At 50.6% G+C, this 24,058-nt stretch overlaps 1 protein-coding gene across 1 annotated transcript in view; it reads left to right on the top strand.

Moving 5' to 3' along the window:
- The first annotated feature begins 3,734 nt into the window (after window positions 1-3,734).
- LYST (lysosomal trafficking regulator) overlaps window positions 3,735-24,058 on the top strand; it is a 77,667-nt gene continuing 57,343 nt past the window's right edge. Inside the window, exons 1-4 of the mRNA XM_008149782.3 lie at window positions 3,735-4,093; window positions 14,821-15,034; window positions 20,473-20,563; window positions 21,306-23,355. Coding sequence (XP_008148004.2) covers window positions 14,828-15,034; window positions 20,473-20,563; window positions 21,306-23,355 — 2,348 coding nt within the window. The 5' untranslated portion in view covers window positions 3,735-4,093; window positions 14,821-14,827. The remainder of the gene's footprint in view (window positions 4,094-14,820; window positions 15,035-20,472; window positions 20,564-21,305; window positions 23,356-24,058) is intronic.

The following is a 24,058-nucleotide window of genomic DNA, read 5'->3' as shown; positions in this document are numbered from 1 at the left end:
AAATGAGGTACTCAGGAGAAGGACACTGAGTGGCCGGATTATTATGCGTTCAGAGATCATCATAATCTGGCCACTCAGTGTATATTTTTATTGATCGCAGAGAGGAAGGGAGAGGGAGTGAGCGATAGAAACATCCATGATGAGAGAGAATCATGGATGGGCTTCCTCTTGCAGGTCCCCCACTGGGGATGGAGCTGCACCCCAGGCATGTGCCCTGACCGGGAATTGAACCCTGACCTCTTGGTTCAGAGGTCAACGCTCAACCACTGAGCCACGCCGGCCGGGCAGTAACCAGTACGCGTTCTGAGAGTTCCTGGCATCTGCCGTGCAGAAAGCAGAGACATGCTGAGGAGGCGCTCTGGGTCCCACGAGCAGCATTCGCAGAATTGCGCCCGAGACCACACCGCACGGCAGAGCGGGTATTGGTGCTCTGAGACCACACCGCACGGCAGAGCGGGTATTGGTGCTCGCATCAGAGCTGCGAAGCCGTGACATGTTCCGTTCGATCATAAAGGTCGCCTGAGGCCCACAGGGTGTCACACTGGCATTGCCACGGCCTCAGGCTGACACACTGGCATTTGGGGTGGACACGTCATCGGAAACAGCCTTGACTCTTGTGGGCTGGGGCCCCTGAGATCATTCGCCAAAGATTCTAGATCGTATTTCCAGCTCCTCTCTCAGGCTCCGGCACTGGATAACACGGAGCGTTTCCAGGATCAGCAAGAGTCCTTGTTCATCCTGAACCATTCAAATACTCTGTCACGGCCCGGCTGGTGTGGCTCAGTGGTTGCGCATTGACCCATGAACCACACGCGGCTCTTTGGCCCCTGGAGTGTGGCTCTTCCACCAAACACCACGGCCTGGGCGAGTCTATGTTGAAGAAGTGGCGTTAGAAGAAGTTTAAGTTTCAAAAATGTGGCTCTCCAAAGAAATTTCCATCGTTGTGCTGTTGATGTTTGGCTCTGTGGACTGATGAGTTTGCCGACCACTGAACCAGGAGGTCGGGGTTCGATTCTCAGTCAGGGCACATGCCCGGGTTGCAGGCTCCATCCCCAGTGTGTGCGTGTGTGTGGGGGGGAAGGGAGATGGTGTGCAGGAGGCAGCCGATCCATGATGCTCTCTCACCATGGATGTTTCTCTCTCTCTTCCCCTCTTCCTTCCTCTCTGAAACAAATAAAAACATCGTTAAAATAATAATAGCACTTTTGCACAACAACAGAATTTACAAACCAAGGTTGCTCTCTTCCCCGTTGCCCATTGCTGATTAGTTTTCCAGCTCTCCCAGCAGAGTGTCTGAAACTCAGGGAATTTAAGATGATCCCCGCCGCTAAGCCTGGAAGAGGAGAGGGTTCTTTTCCGCGATTAAATAATAAATGAACTGGCATCCGAGTGGCTAAGACCGAACTCCCAGCAGGGGCTTCGTGGCTTCACAGAGCGTGTGCTGGGGAGGAGGGACGGGACATACTGGTCGTCTTGAGAAACTAAGATGTCACCCCTAAAGGAACATCAGACCATTCGCTCCAGCCCCGTCCTGGCCGATGAGCAAAATGAGCCCCAGGCATGTGGCAGAGGTAGTGAGTCCCAGCACGTGAGGACCAGAGCCTGGGTCTCTCTCTTTTTTAAAAAAAATATTTACTCTTTTTTTAAAAAAATATATTTTATTAATTTTTTACAGAGAGGAAGAGAGAGGGATAGAGAGCTAGAAACATCGATCAGCTGCCTCTTGCACACCCCCTACTGGGGATGTGCCCGCAACCAAGGTACATGCCCTTGACCGGGATTGAACCTGGGACCCTTGAGTCCGCAGGCTGACGCTCTATCCACTGAGCCAAACCGGTCTCGGCAGAGCCTGGGTCTCTTGACTAGAATCTGTCCTCTTTTCACTCTGCTTTCCAAAAAACAAGCCCGGCCGGCGTGGCTCAGGGGTTGAGCGTTGACCTATGAACCAGGAGGTCAGGGTTCGATTCCCGGTCAGGGCACATGCCCGGGTTGTGGGCTTGATCCCCAGGGTGGGGCGTGCAGGAGGCAGCTGATGGGTGATTCTCTCTCATCATGGATGTTTCTATCTCTCTCTCCCTCTTCCTTCTCTGAAATCAATAAAAATGTATTTTTTAAAAGAAGAAGAAGAGGAGGAGGAGGAAAAGGAGGAGGAGGAGGAGGAGGAGAGTTGCTCAGAGGGACAGGTCACAAAGACTGGGCAGCTCCCAAGCCACCAAACCGGAGGAAAAGTGACATAAGTGGTTATTCACTTATTCAACCCGTTTTGGTTGAGCATCTGCTAAGGAGGAGGTTCTGGGGATAGAGCAATGACCCCAAAAGGTGCATTGTCTCTGTTCCCATGATCCTCCGGGGGGCAGGAAGACAGAAAGTAGCAAAGGCAGCGAAGAACCATGCAATCACTCGTCGTAATGAGCGCTGTGGGGGGACTCAGCAGGATGCTGGGAGAGAAGATAGAGGCGGGGCAGGGAAGGGCTCCTAAGGATGTGGTTTTTAAGCTCAAGTGGGCAAAGACAGGAAGGCGTGGAGGCGGAGCGTCCAGGGCCCAGACCTGGAGCTGTGCCCACGCAGGCTCCAGAGCGGGGGCGGGGAGGGGGGGGGGGGGAGAGCGAGAGCAAGGCCGGGAGCATTGGCTGGGGAGGCAGGCAGAGGCCGGGCAGGTGGACTCAGGTGAGACAGGTTACAACTAGAATCTGCCCTAGCCCGGCCGGCCATTGTGGCTCAGGGGTTGACTGTCGGTCTATGAACCAGGAGGTTCCATTCCTGGTCAAGGGCACATGCCTGGGTTGTGGGCTCCATCCCCAGTGGGGGGCGTGCAGCAGGCAGCCGATCCATGATTCTCTCTCATCATGGATGTTTCTCTCTCTCTCTCCCTCTCTGAAATCAATATAAATATATATTTTTTAAATAAATAAATGTAAGATGACAATAGTGTTTAAGCACATGTTTCACCAGAACAATAGCATCAAGAAAAGGACAGAGGCGGAGGCCAGCACAGAGGGAGGGCCCAAAACTAGGGGTTTGGCGCACGTTTGCACCAGGTGGTTAGTGACAGAGGCGGGGCTCAGGGCTCACACGCTGGTGTTTAGTTCAGTTCTGTGTCCTCCAAGGACTTCTGGATTCTCAAACCAAGAATACTGATGATAGCCTGGCTGGCATGGCTCAGGGGTTGAGCGTTGACCTATGAACCAGGAGGTCATTGTTTGATTCCCAGTCAGGGCACATGCCCGGGTTGCAGGCTCGATCCCCGGTTGGGGTGCGTGCAGGAGGCAGACGGTCCATGAGTCTCTCTCATCATGGATGTCTCTCTCTCTCCCTCCCTCTCCCTTCCTCTCTGAAATGAATAATAATTAAAAAAAAAAAAAAGTACCGCTGATGCTCACGGGGACCAACATGCCCCTCCCCCTCTGCGGGAGAATCAGGGCACCATGACTCACAGGAGCCACCTCAAAATCACTGACTGGAAACCCCGACTGCAGCTACACGGCAGAGGGATCGGACTGGCTTTGCCAAACTCCCCATGTGACCCAAGCGTGGCCACCCGCCAAAGAGCCGGAGGGAGGGAGAGAAGGCCACTCGCCTTCCTGGCAACACAGAGATTCCCAAGCCCCGTCCCTGAATGGAAGAGGCAGCTTGGGCTTCCGCGGAGCCATTTCCAGGGAGGATTTGGCTTTGAGGAGAGCGGCTGTGGAGCCAGGCTGCTGGGTGCATCGCCTCTCTGGGTGGCTCCCCGATCCTTCCGTGGGGGCGGGCTGTGCCCTGAGGCCCTTGTTTGTGGTGCATGAAGCTACTGCCTTCGCCATCTGCTCCTGCATCTTCCTCGGGGGACCTCAGGGAGTGCTGGGGGATCTACCTTCGCCATCTGATGGGGGTCCGGCTGGGTGAGTCAACTGTGCGTGTCCTCTAACGCCAGGACAGGGATCCTGCTCGCACTCAGCTGAACGGAAGCCAGGATCAAACCGCAGACGAGCGGCCCGGGGCGTGGAGACCCGTTTCTCTGCAGGGAACAGGGTATGTGGCCGATAGCGACGGTGCAGTGAACATCCCTGCAGAGTGACGACCGGAGAGAGAAGGGCTCCTTGCTCTCCTGAAGAAGGTAACACACATGTAGGCAGGTTCACGTGTTTGTGAGACTCCCCGGTGCCAGCCGAGAGCGTGGCGGCTTGGGTGGGCAGGCTGGGTGCCCGGCTGAACCCCCGGAGGGAAGGGGATCAGCAGGCGGGCTCCGGGCAGCCCTGAGCTCTCGGGGGCCGGCTCCTGCAGACGGCTTGCTCGGAAAGGAAGGAGAACGAAGCTCCTACGCTGGAGAGGGGGAGCCCAGGTCCCTCATTGGAGAGATTCCAGCTCGAAGGCTTGGATGCCAGGGAACCCGGATTGTTGGTCTGGGGCGTGGCCTCATGACAAGGTCTCACTCCATAAGTGGGTGCAGATGGGCTCAGGGGGGATGGAGCATTCGATCATTCCCACTTGGATAAAAAGTGTCTTTGAGTAAGAAGTGGAATTTCAGGGACCTCGAAGAGTGGTAGGCAAGCTGCTGATGGGACTTTAAAACATGGCACTGGAGCCCGGCCGGTGTGGCTCCGTGGTTGAGTGTCCACCTCTGAATCCGGAGGTCACGGTTCGATTCCCGATCAGGGCACATGCCCGGGTTGCAGGCTCGATCCCCAGTGTGGGGCATGCAGGAGGCAGCCAATCCATGATTCTCTCTCATCATTGATGTTTCTATCTCTCTCTCCCTTTCTCTCTGAAATCAATAAAAATATATTTAAAAACACACACACACATTTAAAATATATTTAAAAGAAACACACATTTAAAATACGTTTAGCTGCCCCCAAACATCGGTGGGCATATGTCACGTGTGGTTATTTCTGGATTGAGACCACAGGACACTTCCATTTTCCATACTGTATACTTGTCTTAACACTTGAATTTATTACTGCATCATATATTTTCTGTTCTGGGCAGAAAAACAATCTCGATTTAAAAGGTAAAAAAAAAAAAAGAAGAAGCTTTTATAAGAATTAATGACAGTTTCCCACAAGTACAGCCTTTCCCACTTACTTAAATTATGACAGGAAAGCACACTCTGCATGGTTTCCCCAGCAAAGAAGGGAAATTTAGGTTCTTCTAGCACTTTTTTAGCTGTTGAAAAGATCATCTCATAAAATAGGATGGTTACAAATTTTTTTAATGCAATGACATGGGTTTGTTTTGTTTTGTTTTTTGGTTAATCCTCACCCGAGGATATGTTTCCATTGATCTTTTAGAGAGAGTGGAAGAGAGAGGGAAAGACAGAGAGAAACATCGATGTGAGAGAGACCTACTATGTGAGCGCATACTATGTGCTAAGTACTAAATTTCCATGAACTCAAAGAGGAAGGAAAGTCAAACTTAATCTAGGGCCGGAGAGCAGCCTGCAACCAAGGTACGTGCCCTTGACCGGAGTTGAATCAGGACTCTTTGGTCTGTAGGCCAACGCTCTGTTCACGGAGCCAAACCGACTAGGGCACGACATGGGTTTTTAAAGCAAAGTATACATACTTTGGGGGATTTAAAATGCTATCAGAGCCCAAACCGGTGTGGCTCAGTGGATAGAGCGTCAGCCTGTGGACTGAGGGGTCCCAGGTTCGATTCCGGTCAAGGGCATGTACCTTGGTTGTGGGCACATCCCCAGTAGGGGGTGTGCAGGAGGCAGCTGAGCGATGTTTCTGGCTCTCTGTCCCTCTCCCTTCCTCTCTGTAAAAAATCAATAAAATATATTTAAAAATAATAATAAAATGCTATCAGAGATTTAGTAGAGAAAATTACGTTAAAGAATCTTATTAAAATCTAACCTGATACATTTCGCAATAAGGAGTGGATGTTGCTGAACAACTTAATGGAGGCATGAATTATGAATTGTGCTCTTCACTAAAGTTGCAAGGTACCTATTTAAAAAAAGCAACTTTTAAAAGATTCATAGGCTTTCTAATAAAGTAAAGCACTCCAAAACTAATATGTACACTTAATATCTATGTTGTAGGATATTCTTGAACAAACTCAGTACTGGGGTAGCTTGGTTAAAACACTTTATAACTCAGATAATCAGAGAAAAGTCACAATGACATTACTTTGTGCCTTTAACAAATACGGAATATTTTGAGGGCCAATTGGGTACCGTTGTCAGATAAACTCTGTTTCATTCTCATCTACTCATGATCACCTATGGTCTTCCACGCAAGAGAAACAGAAACTTTACATTTTTATGACTTCTTTAGTCCGTTAAATAAAAAGGAGGGGGGGCATTTTGAGATTAGTAGTAGTGGTTGAAATTTGATGTGTAAGTAAGAGTCGGTTTCGTTCTTGGTAAAACTGTAAAAATAGGTCAAGTTTGACTTTCCTTCCTTTTTGAGTTCACGGACATTCATACCTAGCACAGGATAGGTGTTCATGATGTACAGCTGACCCTTGAACAACAGGGTTTGAACTGTGTGGGTCCTCATATATGCACTTTTTTTTTTTCAATAAATAGACAGTTAGCCTTCCCTATCCTCAGGTTTTGCGTCTGAGAATTCAACCAACGGCGGATGGCAAACAGTATTTTCCCTCCATTGTTGGGAATCCGAGGATGCAGAGAGCCAACTGTGTGGATTGTACGACACCATTTTATATCAGGGACTTGAGCATCCGTGAATTCTTATATCGATGGGGGGCAATCCTGGACTCAATTCTCTATAGATACCAAGGGATGACTATAGTTAAGTTTTGGGGGAATCAAAAGTTATATAAGGGGTTTTGATTATGTGTGTGGGGGGAGGGGCGGGGGTTGGGATTCCTCACCCCAACTTGTTGGAGAGTCAGCTATATTTGTTAAACAACTGACAATTTCCCGGATGCGTCTCTTTCACTAACTTGTTAGGGATTTCGTATCGCAGGGGTGGAAATTTTTTCCTTTCTTCTCTTGGCTGGTCTGCTATTTAAATTGACATAAGACTGCAAGGCCGGTGTAGCTCAGTGATTGAGCATCGACCTATGAACCAGCAGGTCACGGGTTCGATTCCTGGTCAGGGCACATGCCTGGGTTGCAGGCTCGATCCCCAGTGCGGGGTGTGTGCAGGAGACAGCAGATCGATGATTCTCTCTCATCATTGATGTTTCTCTCTCTCTCTCCTTCTCCCTCCTCTCTGAAATAAATAATATATATATTGACATAAGACAGATGAAGAGGAGAAAAAAACAAATTTAATTTCAGATGTATTGGAATCTTACGAAAATATGGGCCCCAAAGGCAGTCAGCCAATTAACTGAGCTGAGGAATGGATTAGGGGCCCGGGGCTTCAAAGGGGGTGCAGGACAATTGATAGGAAGACGAGGAGAGCAGATATTGGGTCATCAGATGTTTGCCCAGCCAGGCAGGGGAGTCTTTCAGATAAAACGCTTATCTGTGGTCATGGCGCTCTTCCTAGCGTAGGCTCCCTATCGAAAATCTTTCAGGCAGTTAAAGGGGCGGTCCAACTTTTTCCTACGTAGGCTGGGTCTTGATTGCCTTCAGCTCAAAATAAGCCACATGCCAAAGCGGCACATTTTGGGGTGGCATATTGTGCTCCCCTTTAGGCTGTTGCCCATTCCTGGAGTATTTGCATTTTGAAAATGTATTGATTGATTTGAGAGGAAGACACACACACACACACACACACACACACACACACACACACCCTGATGGGCCATCTCCTGTACATGCCCCCACCAGGGATCAAACCCGAATCGTAGGTATATGCCCTGACCACGAAACCTTCTGGTGCGCGGGGTGATGCTCCAACCAACCCAGCCACACTCTCCAGGACCACATATTTGCATTTTTATAGATTGCCAGAGGAAGTGGGCAACCTGTGCCCAAAGGTATGAGCTGCTAATGGCTGAACTTCAGAGTTCACGGGGGAGACGTGTCAAGGTGTGGGATTTCACTGGAGAACCCCTTCAAACCACACCCCTGGGCAATTAGTACTTTGCTTGTCATTGAGGCAGTCAGGAGTGGGAGCTATTCAACGTTGCATTTGGTATCCAGCTTAAAGGAAAATTATTTCTTTCTTTTTTTTTTTTAAATAAGAGAAAGTGTATTTAGAAAGTCACAGAGGTAGGAGAGAGCTGTAGAAGGAATGGCCTTGGGAAACAAGTTACAGAGGCAAAACCTGGGGGCCCTTGGCGGTTAGGAGAGAGGACAAAAGTAACCGGCCTGGGCTGGGGAAGGAGGGGGAGGGGAAAGGCGTGGCCCAGGCTCTGGGCCCTTCATCCTGAGAGCTTTTAGGAGCTAAGCTTGGGCATTTTGGAGGAGGTCCCAGAGGAGGATCTCAAAATTACTGGGATGGTCGATTCCCAAGCAATTCCTGTCCATTTGTAGACCATGCACTTAGCGTTTGTATGACTAGGTAGAACTTGAACCCTTGACCCTCAGACCTCAGAGTTCTGGCTCTGTCTCCAGGACCTCGGACTAAAGCCTCAAGGCTTGTCACAGTGACTGGGGGGTGAGGAACGGTGTCCTCTAAAAACCCCAAATGGCCCCGGCAAGCTGGACCGGGCCAGCCACTGTCAGTGATGCAGCCCCAACACGCTTGCATTGAGCCCCGGGCTGCCCCCCTCTGCAGGCGCCGCTATTTTAAGGCGCAGAACGTTGACCACGCGCCGTCCACTAACTACCGTGTTGGAAGGAGGCTGGGTTGAAAAATGCATCTTTGCGCTGCACTAATTTCACAGCGGCTCCGGCTCCGTTAACGTCTTCGCGTTTTTTAAAAAAATGTTTATTGATTTTAGAGAGGAAGGGAGAGGGAGAGAGAGATAGAGACATCACCCCTTACCCTGTTTCCTGGACCCCCCTCCAACCTCGGAACCCCTGCAGTTTGCCTGTCGCTTTCCCGGCTCTGATGCAACTCATTTAGCCCAGCCCTAGCAGGGGGAGGGCGCGGGGTCAACCTCCCTCGGCCCCGCCCCGCCCCTAGGCCCCGCCCCCTCTGTCCGCCCCCTTCCTTCCCCATTGGCTCACCGCCTCCTACGTCACGCCTGCGACGGCGGAGTTGCCCTACCAGCGAGGGGCGGGCGCGGGCGGAGCCAACGCGCAGGCGCATGCGGGCGGGCGGGGCGGGCCCGGATGCGGGGGGAGGGCGGTGTTCCCGGTTTCCTGGGTTACCTGAGGGGCGGGGGTGGGAGCGGGCAGCGGCCGCGGCGAGGACGCGGGATCCGCGGTGTGAGGGGAGCGCGCGGTGGCGGCGGCGGCGGCGGCGGCGGCGGCGGGGGCCGGACCGGAGGTAAAGCGGCGAGAGGAGCCGACAGCCCCGGGAGCGGGCTCCTGCCCGCGGCCTGGAGGGAAGGCGGGGTGGGGGGTGGGGTGGCTGTCAGCCGGGTGTGGGGTCGCGGCCCGTCGCCCCGGCGGTACCTCCTCTCCCTCTTGGGGCTCGGGACGCCTCCCGCAGCCTTTTTGCAGCCTCGCGCTGCGGCGGGAGCTCGGCGGCGGCCGCGCGGCACCGGCACGAACTTTCTTTCCCGGCGCGGGGTCGGAGGTCCAGTCCGCTGCTCCCTGGACTGTAGGGGCCCTCGGGTGCCGCGGCTCCCCTGCCCGGGGTGACAGTTTCCCGCGCCACCACCCCGCCGAGCGCTCCTGGCGCCCCGGCCCCGCGGCTGCTCGCCCCCAGCCCTCTCCCGGATCCTCTCCCCCGTGCGCTCCCGCCTTTGACATCCTTTGCCCAGGCTACAGGGTCCTCGGAGACGCCCGCCGTCTGACCCGGCATCCCTGGACCCTTGGCTGGGTTGCAATTACTTTCCTCTCCGCCACCTGTGGGATGAAACGGCATGGGACAGCCAGGCCCGCCTGGGGCTCAGGGGTTGAGCGTGGATCTATGAACCAGGAGGTCACGGTTCCATTCCCGGTCAGGGCACATGCCCGGGTTGTGGGCTCCATCCCCATGGTGGGGCGTGCAGGAGGCAGCCGATCCATGATTCTGTGTCATCATTGATGTTTCTTTCCTCCCCCCAACTCTCTCCCCCCCCCTCTTCCTCTCTCTCTCCCTTCCTCCCCCTCCCTCTCCCTTCCTCTCTGAAATCAGCTTCCCAGCCTGGCCGGTTAAACCAAAATAAACCCTTCCCCGTGTGCTCTGCAGACGGTACACGCCCAGGGTCAGCACCCGGTAGTTATGGAGGTTTGCTTGCAGCAGGTAGCAAATGGGGAGGGAGTGGAACTCGTTGGTGTTGACTTTGGACTGATGTTTCCTTCGCCATTGAATTCAGCTTGCATTTCCCCAGGTGCCCGTCACAGGTTGGTAGGACGCACCGACCGGGGCTTTTCTCCCTGCCCAGTCTTGGTCATCCTGCCCAGTTACTCTGCACGTCCACACCCAGACACCCTTAGGCTAATAAAGATGCTGACTCCGAGCGTGCGTTTTATAGGTGTAGTTCATGAAGACGGAGTGGCTGTTTTATAGAGCGTTGCTGGTGGCCGGCAACTTTTTTTCTTCTTCTGATAATTCTTGCAGACATTCCTATTGTTACTACAAAGACTGGAGAATTTGGACAAGAGGGAGCATAAGGAGAAAATGAGTTACTATATAATTTATTTTTAAAATAGGTATTGTATTTATTTCAGAGAGGAAGGGAGAGGGGGAGAGAGAGAGAGAAACATCAATGATGAGAATCATGGGTCGGCTGCCTCCTCCACGCCCCCCTACTGGGGATCAAGCCCCACAACCTGGGCATGTGCCCTTGACCGGAATCAAACCCGGGACCCTTCAGTCCTGAGGCCAGCGCTCTCGCTACTGAGCCAAACCAGCTAAGGCTATAATTTAATTTACATGAAAGCAATTTCTAAACTACACAATTATATATAAACTCAGTATTTATTGAGCACCTACTGTGTGCCCCAGTTTTGTAAACAGATACTCCCCCTCCCCTTCACAGAGCTTACATTCTGCGGGGGGCGGCTCAGGTAATAAATAAGATGTGTGCTACCTCAAATGGTGTGAAGGACTGAAGAGGAAAAGCAGGGGAGAGGGAGGATAGGGAATGAGAAGAGGGTTGCAACATATTTTTTTAAATCATTGTGTTTGGTGGTTTAAACATTTTTTATTTATTTTTTGTTAATCCTCACCTGAGGATATTTTTCCACTGATTTTTAGAGAGAATGGGAGGGAGGGGGAGAGCCAGAGAGAGAGAAACATCGCTGTGAGAGAGACACATGGATTGTTTGCCTCCCCACATGCCCTAACCAGGGCCTGGGATGGAGCCTGAAACCCAGGTATGTGCCCTTGACCAGAATCGAACCCGGGACCCTTCTGTCCGCAGGCCAATGCTCTAGCTACTGAGCCAAACTGGCTAGGGCGAGGGTTGCAATTTTAAGGAGAGGTCGCCAGGGAAGAAAGACTTCTTGGAAAAGATGACATTGCAGCATGAGACTGGAAGGAAGTGAGGGGGTAATTCGTCCACCCCTGGAGGGGAGGAGTGTTGGGAGGGAAGGGCCCTTGCAGGAGCCTGCAGGCGGAGTGTGTGGGCATGTTGGGGCAACAGAGGCTGGGCTGGCTTGGAGGGAGTGATGGGAGAGGAGTAGAAACGAGTCCGGAATTAGGTGGGCATGGGGAATCAGAGTGTAAGGCCTGCAGGCCTTTGTGAGGACTCGGCTTCCACTCTGAGTGAGACGCATCGCTTTGCATGAAGAGGGGATAGAATCAGACTTGCTTTCTAAAGAGGTCACTCTGGTGGTTGGATGGAGAATAGACTTTGGGGGGAGGGGGCGGGGTTGGGCTGTGGCAGAAGCAGGGACATCAGTTCCGGGATTCTTGCCATGATCCAGGCCAGCGATGATGCCACTTGTGCCCGAGGACCGTTGGCGTGGTGGGTTTCTGGATGCACTGAGGGTCGTAGAGTCCACAGGAGACTTCCAGAACACCAGATTTTATCCTGAGCAAGTGGAAAGCTAGAGTAGGCGCGTACTGAAGTGAGGCTCATGAGAGGAGCAGTTTGGTGGGGAGAAGGTCAGGAGTCGGTGAGAAGACAATAAATTAGGCATCCAAGTGGTTACAGTGCCGATCTGCGGACCCAAGGGTCCAATTCCCCGTCAAGGGCATGTGCCTGGGTTGCAGGTTCCCTGGCCTTTGGTAGGAATGCATGCAGGAGGCAGCCAATCAGTGTGTTCTCACACCAGTGTTTCTCTCTCCCCCCACCCCCTTCCACTCCCTCTAAAAATCAATTGGGAAAATATCCAAGGTGAGGATTAACAACAAAAAAAGATTCTTATTAACAAACTGACCCTCTAATCAGATACAGAGTGTAAAAGAACATAGATTCTGGAGATTTTAGTGAGCTTGATCATGGTGAATGATCTTTTTAACATATTGCTGAATTTGGTTTTCTGATATTTTGTTGGGGATTTTTGCATCTATTTTCTTTTTTAAAATATATATTTTTATTAATTTCAGAGAGGAAGGGAGAGGGAGAGAGAGAGAAACATCAATGATGAGATAGAATCATTGATCAGCTGCCTCCTGCACACCCTCTCCTGGGGATCGAGCCCGAAACCCGGGCATGTGCCCTGACCAGAATAGAACCGTGACCTCCTGGTTACTAGGTTAACGCTCAACCACTGAGCCACGCCGGCCGGCCTGTATCTCGTGTTCATCAGGGATGCTGGCCTATAATTTTCTTTCTTTGTAATGTCTTCGTCTGGTTTGGGAATCAGGGTAAATGGTGACCTTGTAAAACGAGCGTGGGAGCCTTCCTCCTCTTGAATTTTTTGGAAGGACAGGTGTTAATCCTTCCTTGAATGTTTGGTAAAATGCACTGGTGAGCCTCCTGCCAGGCCCCGTCTTCCCTTTTAACAGGGATGCCCCGTGTGCAGGTTAGGAGGGGGCTGCCGCTGTGAGAGACCTAGCTTCTCATCGGGTCTCTGACGTCACCTGTGCTAGATCTTATTCTTGGGGGCCGGATGGAGAAGTGGGCTATAGGGCGGGCAGTTAGTGAGCACCAGCTCTCAGTCCTAGGTACCTGTGAGCAGCCCCACAGGAAGCCTGTTCCCACCTGTCAGCTAGCACCTCCTCCCCCTGACGATGGCCTTGCAGCTTATTTCACGGAGGAAATGGAAACACCCCCATCTCGGTCCTCCCCCCGCCAGACACACTTATCTCCTGCATCTGCGCTCGCGGGCTCTGCCGTCCTTATTGCATTAGGTGACCATCCCTGTTCTTCTCCCGCGGACATCGGCTCCTTTTCATCCTGCTTACTCACCGTTCCTGGTGATCCTTTCTCATTCCAGTTTCTCATCTATTTTCATTTCTCATGCCATACAAACGTGCTATAACATTTCAGCTTACAAATACTCCATAATGTCTTTCTTTTTAAAAAATAAAACCCCTCGGGGGCGAGGCTCCGCCCTTCGGGACTGGGTTCGGCTGTTAGGGCGAGGCTGGGCGATTTGGGACCAGGCTCGGCACTTAGGCACAAGGATCATCCCTTCAGGACCAGCTTCAGCTGTTAGGGCTAGACGGGACAAAAAAAGAATAAAACAACCCTCTCCTATTCTGGGTCCCCTTAAAGCAACCACCCGTTTTGTTGCCATTCTTTAGGACATATTCAGGGGTGCTGAACACGGGGCTTAGCCCTAGGACCTCATCTCTGCCCCCTTTCCTCTCTCTCTGCGCCCCCACTGTTCAGTATGTCACCACTAGCCCCAGGCCTGTCAGTGCGGAGAGCTCTACTGGACGGCGCTGCCCTGGGCTCCCTCACCCACCCAGTCCCTTTAAAATGCCTCTGCACGTGATGACTGCCAGGTTGAGTCACCCGTGCCAGCCTCTCCACGGGAACTCCAGCTGCTACACCCACCTGCCCGCGTGACATCTTTCCTTGGTGTCTGAGAGATTGTCAGACTGAACACGGCTAAACGGGATGTGGTTGTCCCTCTCCTCCTGCCCCGTCAGCCTGACCTGTCCGCAGGGCTACTCCTAACACAGGTTAAGAGACCTTGTTGCCTTTTTGGGGGGCCAGGGCTCTGAGGGCAGGCGGGAAGGAGACTTGCATGCTTAGGAAGAGACTGTTCTAGGGGACACCTCTGTTTCCCCTTTCCACACCTCTCTTCAGTCCCTGAAAGCAGGGCTGAGTGGCTTTCCTCGCTCGGTAGTAATTTTTACCTTTTCCTCTCGTACTCAGCATCTGATGCATCAGACACTCATCTCAGTGCCCTGGAGTGCTCTTTGCCCAGGTCCTTCCTGGCCCCCTTCCTTCCTTTCTTCACATTTTGGCTCAGATATCACCTCCTCAGACATTCCTGTGCACCTGTCTAAGAAAGCCCGGATCTGCCTTCACAGCCGCCACTCACGAGTTAGTGCCCCTGGTTAGTGTTTGCACCTGCCCACGCGTGGTTACGCTCAGGCATTTCACACCCGGGACTCATTTCTGCCGGGCATGAATATTTTTTAAAATATATTTTCATTCATTTCAGAGAGGAAGTGAGAAGGAGAGAGAGAAACATCAATGATGAAAGAGAATCATGGATGGGCTGCCTCCTGCATGCCCCCTACTGGGGATCTGCCCGCAACCTGGGCATGTGCCCTTGACTGGAATCGAACCTGGGACTCTTCAGTCCACAGGCCTACGCTTTATCCACTGAGCCAAACCAGCCAGGGCCAGGCATGAATATTTACGGAGCACCTGACTAGGTCAGAGCCATGTCTGGAAGTATTACAGGGTTAAGTACCAGAACCTAGTCATTTCAAGGGAGTCTTTCGATAAAAAACCATCAATGAAACCTCATAGTTTTAAATGTAAATTTTTGTGTTTCTGATCTTCGTTTCTATAATATTTATCTTACAGCTTGGTCATGAGCACCGACAGTAACTCTTTGGCACGTGAATTTCTGACCGATGTCAACCGGCTTTGCAATGCGGTGGTGCAGCAGGTGGAGGCCCGGGAGGAGGAGGAGGAGGAAGAGGAGGAGGAGGAGACGCACATGGCAGCCCTCGGACAATACCTTGTCCACGGCCGCGGATTCCTTTTACTTACCAAGCTGAACGCCACCATTGACCAGGTAACGTTTCCACGTCAAATAGCTTCCTTCTTCACTATATTGTCCTAAATTCTGGGTACGTAGTTTCTGGGTTACATAGTTTCTGAGAGTCTCTAGATAAAGTCCTGTCTCTCACATCACTCCAAAAAAGAAGCCCCATTTAAGGACATATGTTTATTTGGATACTTTCCAAAATGTCTGAAAAATTTTAGAATTGTAAATGGCCTTTCTTCAATAGTGGCTTCATATATACTATGTTTGCATCCTAATATCAGTGCAGGATAACTGTGATTATTAATAAAGTTACAAGATTACAATAGAGGAACATAGGAATTTGCACTTGCAATAAACATCAGCCATGTGTTTGATAAATTTCGTGCAAACTATGTTTAGGCAGCTTGCCGGCTGTGGGGTGAAAGTAGAGAACCCTTTGTGTGAACTAATAATTACTGATCCTCTAGCTGGTATTCACGTACGTTAGTACATTATGTGTTTGCTGAAAGGATTGTATGATGGTAGTAATGTGCTGATTCCTTCTTCTAGAATGAACATTTTAAAGCCAGTAGGAACTACAGACATGTTTTCATCCAACCTCCATTTGTAGATGAAAAACTGAGACGCAGAAACATTTAAGTAACTCAGGTTAACCTGAAGCCCAAATGTGATTTGTATCTTAATTAAATTTTAGGAGAAAACAAATATTTATTTTATGAAAGAAAAACTCCACCACCTGCTTCCTGGGAATGAATTAATGTAGTCAGAGAGTATTTCAGTTAACTTGAATTGGCAAGATTATAAGGTCTCCGTAGCACCAGTTTGACGGGCATGTCTAACCACTTTAAATGTCACTGGCGTTAGATGTACACTTATCCATTGTTAAATTTCTGTGATCTGACAGCACATTTCTAATAAATACATTTGTTGGATAAATACAGAGACTAAAACTGAACACCGCCTCTGTTTTCACTGTAAGCTCAGGAACCTAACAAATATGAGGAAGTATTTGTTCACTGTGGTGCTCACCTATCATGGATCATTCCTGAATATTTGCAGGTTTATGTAATTTTATTCTTTTTCATGAATGTGGTTTATTAAATGTGTCACTAAACGTAATTTAAGTTTTATATATTTGTGTGACCAGGAAAAATTATTTGTTAGACCACATGTGGTGCTTTTTTTATTTTGAAATCTTGATGATTTCATATTCATCTCATGCTCTGTTCGTCTTTCCCCACATTAGAACAATTCAGTGCTTTCTCTTTTTAAAAGATACTATATAAATAACATCATAAATATTGAGGAGCAAATGTTGAGAGAAACTAAAAACGACCCAAATAAATTCAGAACTATGGAATTTTTATATAGTATTGGAAAAATCAGTATTGTAAAGATACTGTTTTCTCCAAATTGATCTATAGATTCCAGTGCAATCTCAGTGAAAGTCTCAATGGCTTTTTTTAATCCTCACCTGAGGATATGCTTAGAGAGAGAAAGGGAGTGAGAGAGAGAGAAACATTGATATGAGAAACATTAACTGGTTGCCTTTTGTACATGCCTTGACTGGGGATCGAGCCACAGCCCAGGCATGTGCCCTGACCAGGGCCTGAACTGGCAACCTTTTGGTGCACAGGATGATGCTCAACCCACTGAGCCACCTGGTCAGGCACAAAGGCTTTTTCTTAATGGCAGCATTATTGAGATATATTTCACATATCATGGAATTCACCTATTTCATATGTACAGAATTCAGTGTTCTTTAGTATAGTCACAGCCAGACAATTTTATAATATTTCCATCACCTCACATAGAACCCTACACCTTTTTCCTGTCACTCCTATTCCTTCCACTTCCCTAAGTCCTAAGCAAACACTAATCTACTTTGGATCGCTATAGATTTTCTGCTTTCTCTTTTAAGTCATGAGATAACTTTTAATATATTATTCAGTGACTCCAATCATTCAAGTCATAATTGAATACTGTGTTTCCTATGCTGATATTTTTTAATCCCTTCTTTTCCCCTTCACTTACTTTTTGGGATATCTGTAGCAGTGATAGTAGGAACAGTAGAAGTAGAGTGAAATTAATAGCCTATGAAAAACAGGGCTTATCAATATTTCATTGCTTAAGCCAGGGAATGAAGCATGATCATTTGGATCCTTGAGGGGAATTTAATTGCACAAGATTTAATCATTTAAGGCGGAATCAGAACGCTGGGTCCCAGGCTGCATGTCTCAGGAGGAACTTGAGCTCTTACGCCCCCTTCTCCCTCACTGCGTGTAGTAAATGCACGGATGTTAAGTGTACATTGGGATGTTTTAACCAATATATTCACCTGTGTGGCCACCACGCCATCAACGTGTAGGACTTTCCACCCCTCAGAGGGGTTGCCCGGCTCCTTTGCAGTCTGTCCCTCCCGGCCCCTTGCAAGATGCCACTGCTTTGTCGTGTAGCCTCCAAGGTCCTCCCGTCCATGTGAGTCAGCAGCTCTGCTTTCTGTTTCTGATGGGCGTCTGCTTGTCTGGACGCCACGGTTTGTTTATGTCCCCCGCTGTTTAACCGTTTGGGTCAGAGCCATCTGGCTATTCTGAGGAGACCTGCTGTGAATTAACATTTTAAAAACAATTTCTCAGAGACACTGACCATTGTACTACACAAGAATATATTGCCGTGGGGAATCACATGGCTATGTTTACATTAACCCCCCAAATTAAATATAGATTTGCTGTGCTTATGTTATGCATGATTTTCCTTCTTCCCCTCTTTCTCTCGCTCTTTCTCTTTCTTAAGTTTGGGTTGTGCCCGTTCAGCTGTGTTAGTTCTGGAAACAGTCCAAGTTCCTTGGCATGTCATCCTGACGTCCTCGAACCCACTGCTCCGGGGCCCGCCTTCCTTTGTGGCTTCAGAGATGGTGGTCTGGTTTGGGATCTCAGCCCTTGCTTCTCCCGACTCCCTCGCCTTTCCGCTCCCGTCGTGCCTCCACCTCTTGGGTGGCTAGGCGAGGCAGCTAATATAACATCCAGTCTAAACAATAGCGTCGTGAAAGGGATCGTGCCTGACACCTGGTCGGCACGTAAAATAGGTTTCCTGAATGGAACTGAAAAATTACCAGCCAATGAGGCTTCTTGTACTGGGTATTATGCTACGGGGAATTTAAAAAGGAATGACAGACATTTCCCTGCATGGGGGAAGCATAGTGTCAGTGCTGCGTGAGGAGTGGGATGATTCCTATAGACGGACAGTCTAGGCTAGCCAGGGACAGGGCTGGCTAGGGCACGTTTTGCCTCCATGGCACGGTGAGAACTTTCCACTTGGAAGGTAAGAGGTAACGCCCACTATTTCTCTGGACGCTGTGGTGTGAAACAGAGGGCTGTCCACAAATAAGAGGAAAAGATCTTGTGACTTGCAGAAGGATTAGAATTACGCGTGCGGCTCCTTCAGGACTGGGAAGGAGAAATACCTGGGAGTGTACCATGCCTAAAAGGCACTCGGTCTGGAAGGTTCGCGAGAGCGCCCCATGGCGAACGGTTAGAAACGGTGGTGATGGTGGAAGGAGAGAACCGCTCCCCTATTGCACCGGGCAGTGGGGGTGACAGTGTCCTCAGGGCAGCAGTGCCCTCAGAGGGGTCAACCCCAAACCTGCACCTGCTTCCCTCTCCCTCTTGGGGTTCCCAAGCACTAGTGCACTGGGTGGAGTGGGGGCCACGGGCATGGTCCTGAGTGGGGAGGACAGGAATCCTGGGTGGGCGCGGGATGAAGGCTTCACAGGGGAGGTATGGGGGGCTGGGGCTGGGCCTGGAGGGCAGCGAGCCAGCGCGCCCTTAGCTCCGTGGGAAGGAGAAGTCCCGGCAGCGTCCGGCAGAGCCAGGAGCAGGAGCCTGTGCACGGGGCAGGGACGATTTGCCAGTGTCCTGTTGGGGACCCAGGGCTCAGTGACAAGGACAGCGTGTCCGGAGCACTTCACACATCCTTGACGTTTCTGCAAGCTCCCTTGGAATGTTGCATCCTCGTCTGCTCAAGGGAAAGGGCCAGAATTGGTGTGAAGGTTTTCAGGGTAATTGTGCCGGATACATTTTGCGGCACCCTAAAAAAGGTTTAGGTTCATACTGAGCCTGCGCTATGCATGGAAGGCATCTTGTTATTTTTTAAGTAGAGAATACAGAAGTGGGGCCCCTTGATACAATTTTACTTTGAATCCAGAATTTAAAGACTTCAATGCAGAGAGTGTTTATAAAAACCCAACTATGGCCTAGGCGTTGGGTGCAGAGGGCATGGCTGCTAAGCACTGAGGCCTGCACCTGGGAGTCCAGGCTTGGAGGGGGGCTGGGAAGTGTGTTTGAGAAGCTTCCCGTGGTGTTTGGAGGTAAATTCAACCTCCTGCGCGGCGTGGCCCGTGAGGCCTCGCTGACCTGCGCCCTCCAGCCTCATCCCGGGCTCTCCCCGGGCCGCCCTTTCTCTACTTTATATGCTTCCTAGGAGCTGTTGCCTCCACATCTTTGCATGGATTCCTTCTTCCCACCAATTAAGTATCTGCTCCAGTGGCGCCTCCTGAATAGGCTGCAAATGCCCCCCTTTCCTTCTGTCACCCCCCCCTTTATTCATTGTCTTCATTGTATTTGAAACTGTCACCAGGCGGATCTGACCGGTCACCCTGGCCCCTCCTCACGCACGATGTGAGGAATTACACTTGACTTGTCCTTACTTCCGGGGCCACCATGGCCCAGGGGGGAGTCCCGCTCCAGTTCTGTAGCTCCAGTCCACGCCTCTGCCTGACACGCTCGCTCCTTTCTGTGCCTCCTGTCTGAGCACCTGTGCCACACCTGGGTCCCGACTCACGCCACGTGCCTTCTGTTCTCTAACTGTGTGTGTGTGTATCTTATGGACCAAACGCGGGGACCTTCTCCGGGGCTCGGACCATCTCCTGCAGGAAGGGTAAGACAGTAAGTGCTGTGGACGTAGCGTGCCGACCGTAAACACTGGATTTCCTTCACTAATACGTCTTTCTTTTTACGTCTTACTTGTTCATGTCTGTTTCTCTTTTTAAAATTGTGTTCTCTGAGTCTTACATTTAACTGCATGAAGATGTTTTTCTAATAACTTGATATTATTGGTTTGCTAATTAATAGGACTTAGCTTTTCATTTTCACCTGGCAAATTGGTTTTTCGTAGGTGAGGAATTCTTGCAATGTGCATGGTGCTGTGGGAGCTATTTTTTTTTTTAAATCAGCAAGAACATGCTAAATACCGCCAGCTACTCTTACATTCTCCTGTCTTTGGAAAGGTTTATAAATTGAAGAGTACCACAGCTTTCACTGGATGTGAGATGAGTTCGTTGGGACCTTAGCTTCCCAAATGCAGTCTTTCAGGGGGAAGGGTTTTTTGGTTGAACGTGAGACAAGGTCTTAGGAATTAACGCGCCTCCTGCCCTCGGAACGTGAAGGGGTTTTCCGTTTCTGATCCAGGCGCTGACCTGCAGGGAGGAGCTGCTCACGCTCCTCCTGTCCCTCCTCCCGCTGGTGTGGAAGATTCCTGTTCAGGAAGAACGGGCAGCAGGTAGGATTCTTCTCTTTCCTTTCTGACTGCAGACAGGCACTGCCTCTAGACGTGTCCCTCGTGTTATCAAAATTCCACTGGGAGAATGCGCCCCTGAAAAGTTGCTTCCGTGCAGGCTGGCAGGAACAGAGCAGTCACAGGGATGTGAAGGACAGCACGGGGAACGTAGGCAATAAGATTGGTTCAGCGCATGGCACTCTCCGGAAATACTTTGCGTGATGGTCGCTTTTAACGTCAGTCTTAGAGAATATTGGGTATCTGTTGTATGATTTTGAAATAATTTTGGGAAATCGTAAGGTTCTTAAGTTACATCAGGGCTATAACCTAAATACTGGACTGTGTTGGAGAATATACTAAACCCCTGCATCTTAATTGCCTGCGCTGTTGCAGGAGGCCTGTAAAATGGCGTGAACAGTGGTGCTGTACAGCCTAGAGTCTCTTCTGGTAACGGAAGAATACAGTAATTTATGGTTTTAAATTAGATTAATTTTTCCAATTCTGTTCTCCTTTATGGTTTCTGGATCAGTTCGTACCCTTAGAACTAATCGAATCTGGTACTTATCATGAGAAAGATAAGTGGGGTGGGGGGGGTGGGGGGAGTGACCGAGGGACGGAACAATAGCTAAAGGACAACAGCCCAGGGCCAGGGGACTGAGGTGAAACTCCTAAAATGAGTGCTGAGTACAAACTGAGTTTGAAAACATGTTAAGGCATTCTAAAATTTCCTTTTTCGTGTCCTTAGATTTTAATCTACCGTTCTCAGTTGATATAATCCTGACCAAAGAAAAGAACTCAAGTTCACAAAGATCTACTCAGGAAAAATTATACTTAGAAGGGAGTGCTCCTTTGGCTCAGGTTTCTGCAAAAGTGAAAAGCAGACGACAGCGTAAAGCCACCCACCCCTGTTCCGTAAGAGATGCGAGAAGGACGCAGCTCTCCACCTCGGGCTCAGAGGCCGACTCGGGCGACAGGAGGCCCCGGCGGCCCCCCCAGCTGCAGCCTTTTGTAGCCCAGGCTTCTAAAGAAGGCGAGCCTGCAGCGCACCCCAACCGCCTGTCAGCCAGAGAACAGACTCCCCCCGAGACCGTGGCTTCGGGAAGTTTCCAAGAGATGATGCCAAGCCAGGAGGCAGACACGGACGTCTTAAGTGAGCCAGCTGCCTTGTCCATTATCAGTCACATGAGCAATTCTCCATTTGACTTATGTCACGTTTTGTTATCTTTACTAGAGAAAGTCTGTAAGTTTGACATGAACTTGAATCATAATTCTGCCCTGGCAGCCAGCGTCGTGCCCACCCTGACGGAGTTCCTCGCCGGCTTTGGGGACAGCTGTGATCTCGGGGGCAGCGCGGAGAGCCAGGTGGTTTCTGCAGGTTGGACTGAAGAGCCGGTGGCCTTGATCCAACGGATGCTTTTCCGGACAGTGTTGCATCTCCTGTCAGTGGATGTTAGTGCTGCGGGGACGATGCCGGACAGTCTCAGAAAGAATCTAACCGAACTACTCAGAGCAGCTTTAAAGATTAGAACTTGCCTGGAAAAACAGCCGGACCCCTTTGCCCCGAGACAGAAGACGACGCTGCAGGAGGTGCGGGAGGGGTTTGTGTTCTCCCGGTACCGGCACCGGGCCCTCCTGCTGCCCGAGCTTCTGGAGGGGCTGCTGCAGCTCCTCACCTGCTGCCTCCACGGCGCAGCCTCCAACCCCTTCTTCTTCAGCCACGCCATGGACCTGGTCCAGGAGTTCATCCAGCACCAGGGCTTTCACTTGTTCGAAACAGCCGTTCTGCAAATGGAGTGGCTGATCTTAAGAGACGGCGTCCCTGCCGAGGCCTCCGCCCGTTTGAGAGCCCTGATAAGCAGCGTGCTGAGGATAATGAGCACCGTCAAAAAGGTGAAATCGGAGCAGCTCCATCAGTCCATGTGCACCCGGAAGAGGCACCGGCGGTGTGAATACTCCCACTTCATGCATCACCACCGGGATCTCTCGGGGCTCCTGGTCTCGGCTTTTAAAAACCAGGTTTCCACAAACCCCTTCGAGGAGACCCCGGACGGCGCCGTGCACTACCCCGAGCGGTGCTGCTGCCTGGCCGTGTGCGCGCACCAGTGCCTGCGCCTGCTGCAGCAGGCCTCCCTGGGCAGCACGTGCGTGCAGGTCCTGGCCGGCGTCCAGGACGTGGGGCTGTGCTGCTGCATGGACCCCAAGTCCGTCATCGGCCCTCTGCTCCACGCCTTTAAATTGCCGGCGCTGAAGCATTTCCAGCAGCATATATTGAACGTCCTAAACAGGCTTATTTTAGATCAGCTAGGAGGCGCCGAGATGCCGCCAAGAATGAAAAAGGCAGCTTGCAACGTTTGTACCGTTGACTCTGATCAACTGGCCAAATTAGAAGAAACGCTGCAGGGGCCTGCGCGAGACGAGGAGCCCGCCTCGGGCCTGCCCAGCCCCTACCGGTGTCCCGGGATCCTGCCCAGCAGCGCGTCTGAGGACTTGTTGTGGAGGTGGGATGCCCTAGAGGCGTATCAGAATTTCGTCTTTGAAGAAGACAGGTTGCACAGTGTGCAGATTGCGAACCACATTTGCAGTTTAATGCAGAAAGGCAATGTGGTGGTTCGGTGGAAATTGTATAATTACATCTTTAACCCTGTGCTCCAGAGAGGAGTAGAACTGGCCCATCACTGCCAGCACCCTAGCGTTCCTTCAGCCCAGACGCACGTGTGTGGCCGTCAAAACCAGTGCTTGTCTCAGGAAGTGCTTCAGGTTTATTTGAAAACGCTGCCTGCCCTGCTGAAGTCAAGGTGTGTATGTGTGTGGGAAGGTATCTTCCTTATTGTATGCCTTTGAGTTATCTCTGCCCTTTATTCTTTCACTAGAGGCCTGGTGCACGACATTCTTGCACTGGGGGTGGGGGGTCCCTCAGCCCGACCTGCGCCCTCTTGCAGTCGGACATCCCCCGAGGGGCCCTTAGTGCTGCTGTGGAAGCGGGAGAGGCTCCCACCACTACTGCTGTGCTTGCCAGCCGTGAGCCCGGCTTCTGGCTGAGCAGTGCTCCCCCTGTGGGAGCGCACTGACCACCAGGGAGCAGCTCCTGCATTGAGTGCCTGCCCCCTGGTGGTCAGTGCATGTCATAGGGACTGGTCATTCCACCATTTGGTCGATTTGCATAGTAGGTTTTTATTATATAGGATGCCATATTTATATTTATTACCTAAGCAATATATGTAGAAAAATTAGAAAATACAGAAAAGCAAAAAAGAAGAAAATTAAAATTACTTAGAATTTCACCAATGAGCTTTCCAGATTTTGTGATTATCAAGTCTGGGTACTTAAAAAATAGTTCTATAAATAAAGCTTGCTTCGGGTAGGTAGCCTGGCCTTTTAAACTAATGCATATACCATTTTAAAACTTACAATAAAATACAACCCACGTATCATCATTATCTTTACAATAATTTTTTAAATTCCTGGCAATCTAACATTGATTCGATAGAACTGACTTTG

The sequence above is a fragment of the Eptesicus fuscus genome, chromosome 24 (assembly GCF_027574615.1).
Source record: "Eptesicus fuscus isolate TK198812 chromosome 24, DD_ASM_mEF_20220401, whole genome shotgun sequence".
NCBI lineage: Eukaryota > Metazoa > Chordata > Mammalia > Chiroptera > Vespertilionidae > Eptesicus > Eptesicus fuscus.
The sequence above is the reverse complement of the archived record's forward strand: the minus strand, read 5'-3'. Positions and strand labels throughout refer to the sequence as shown.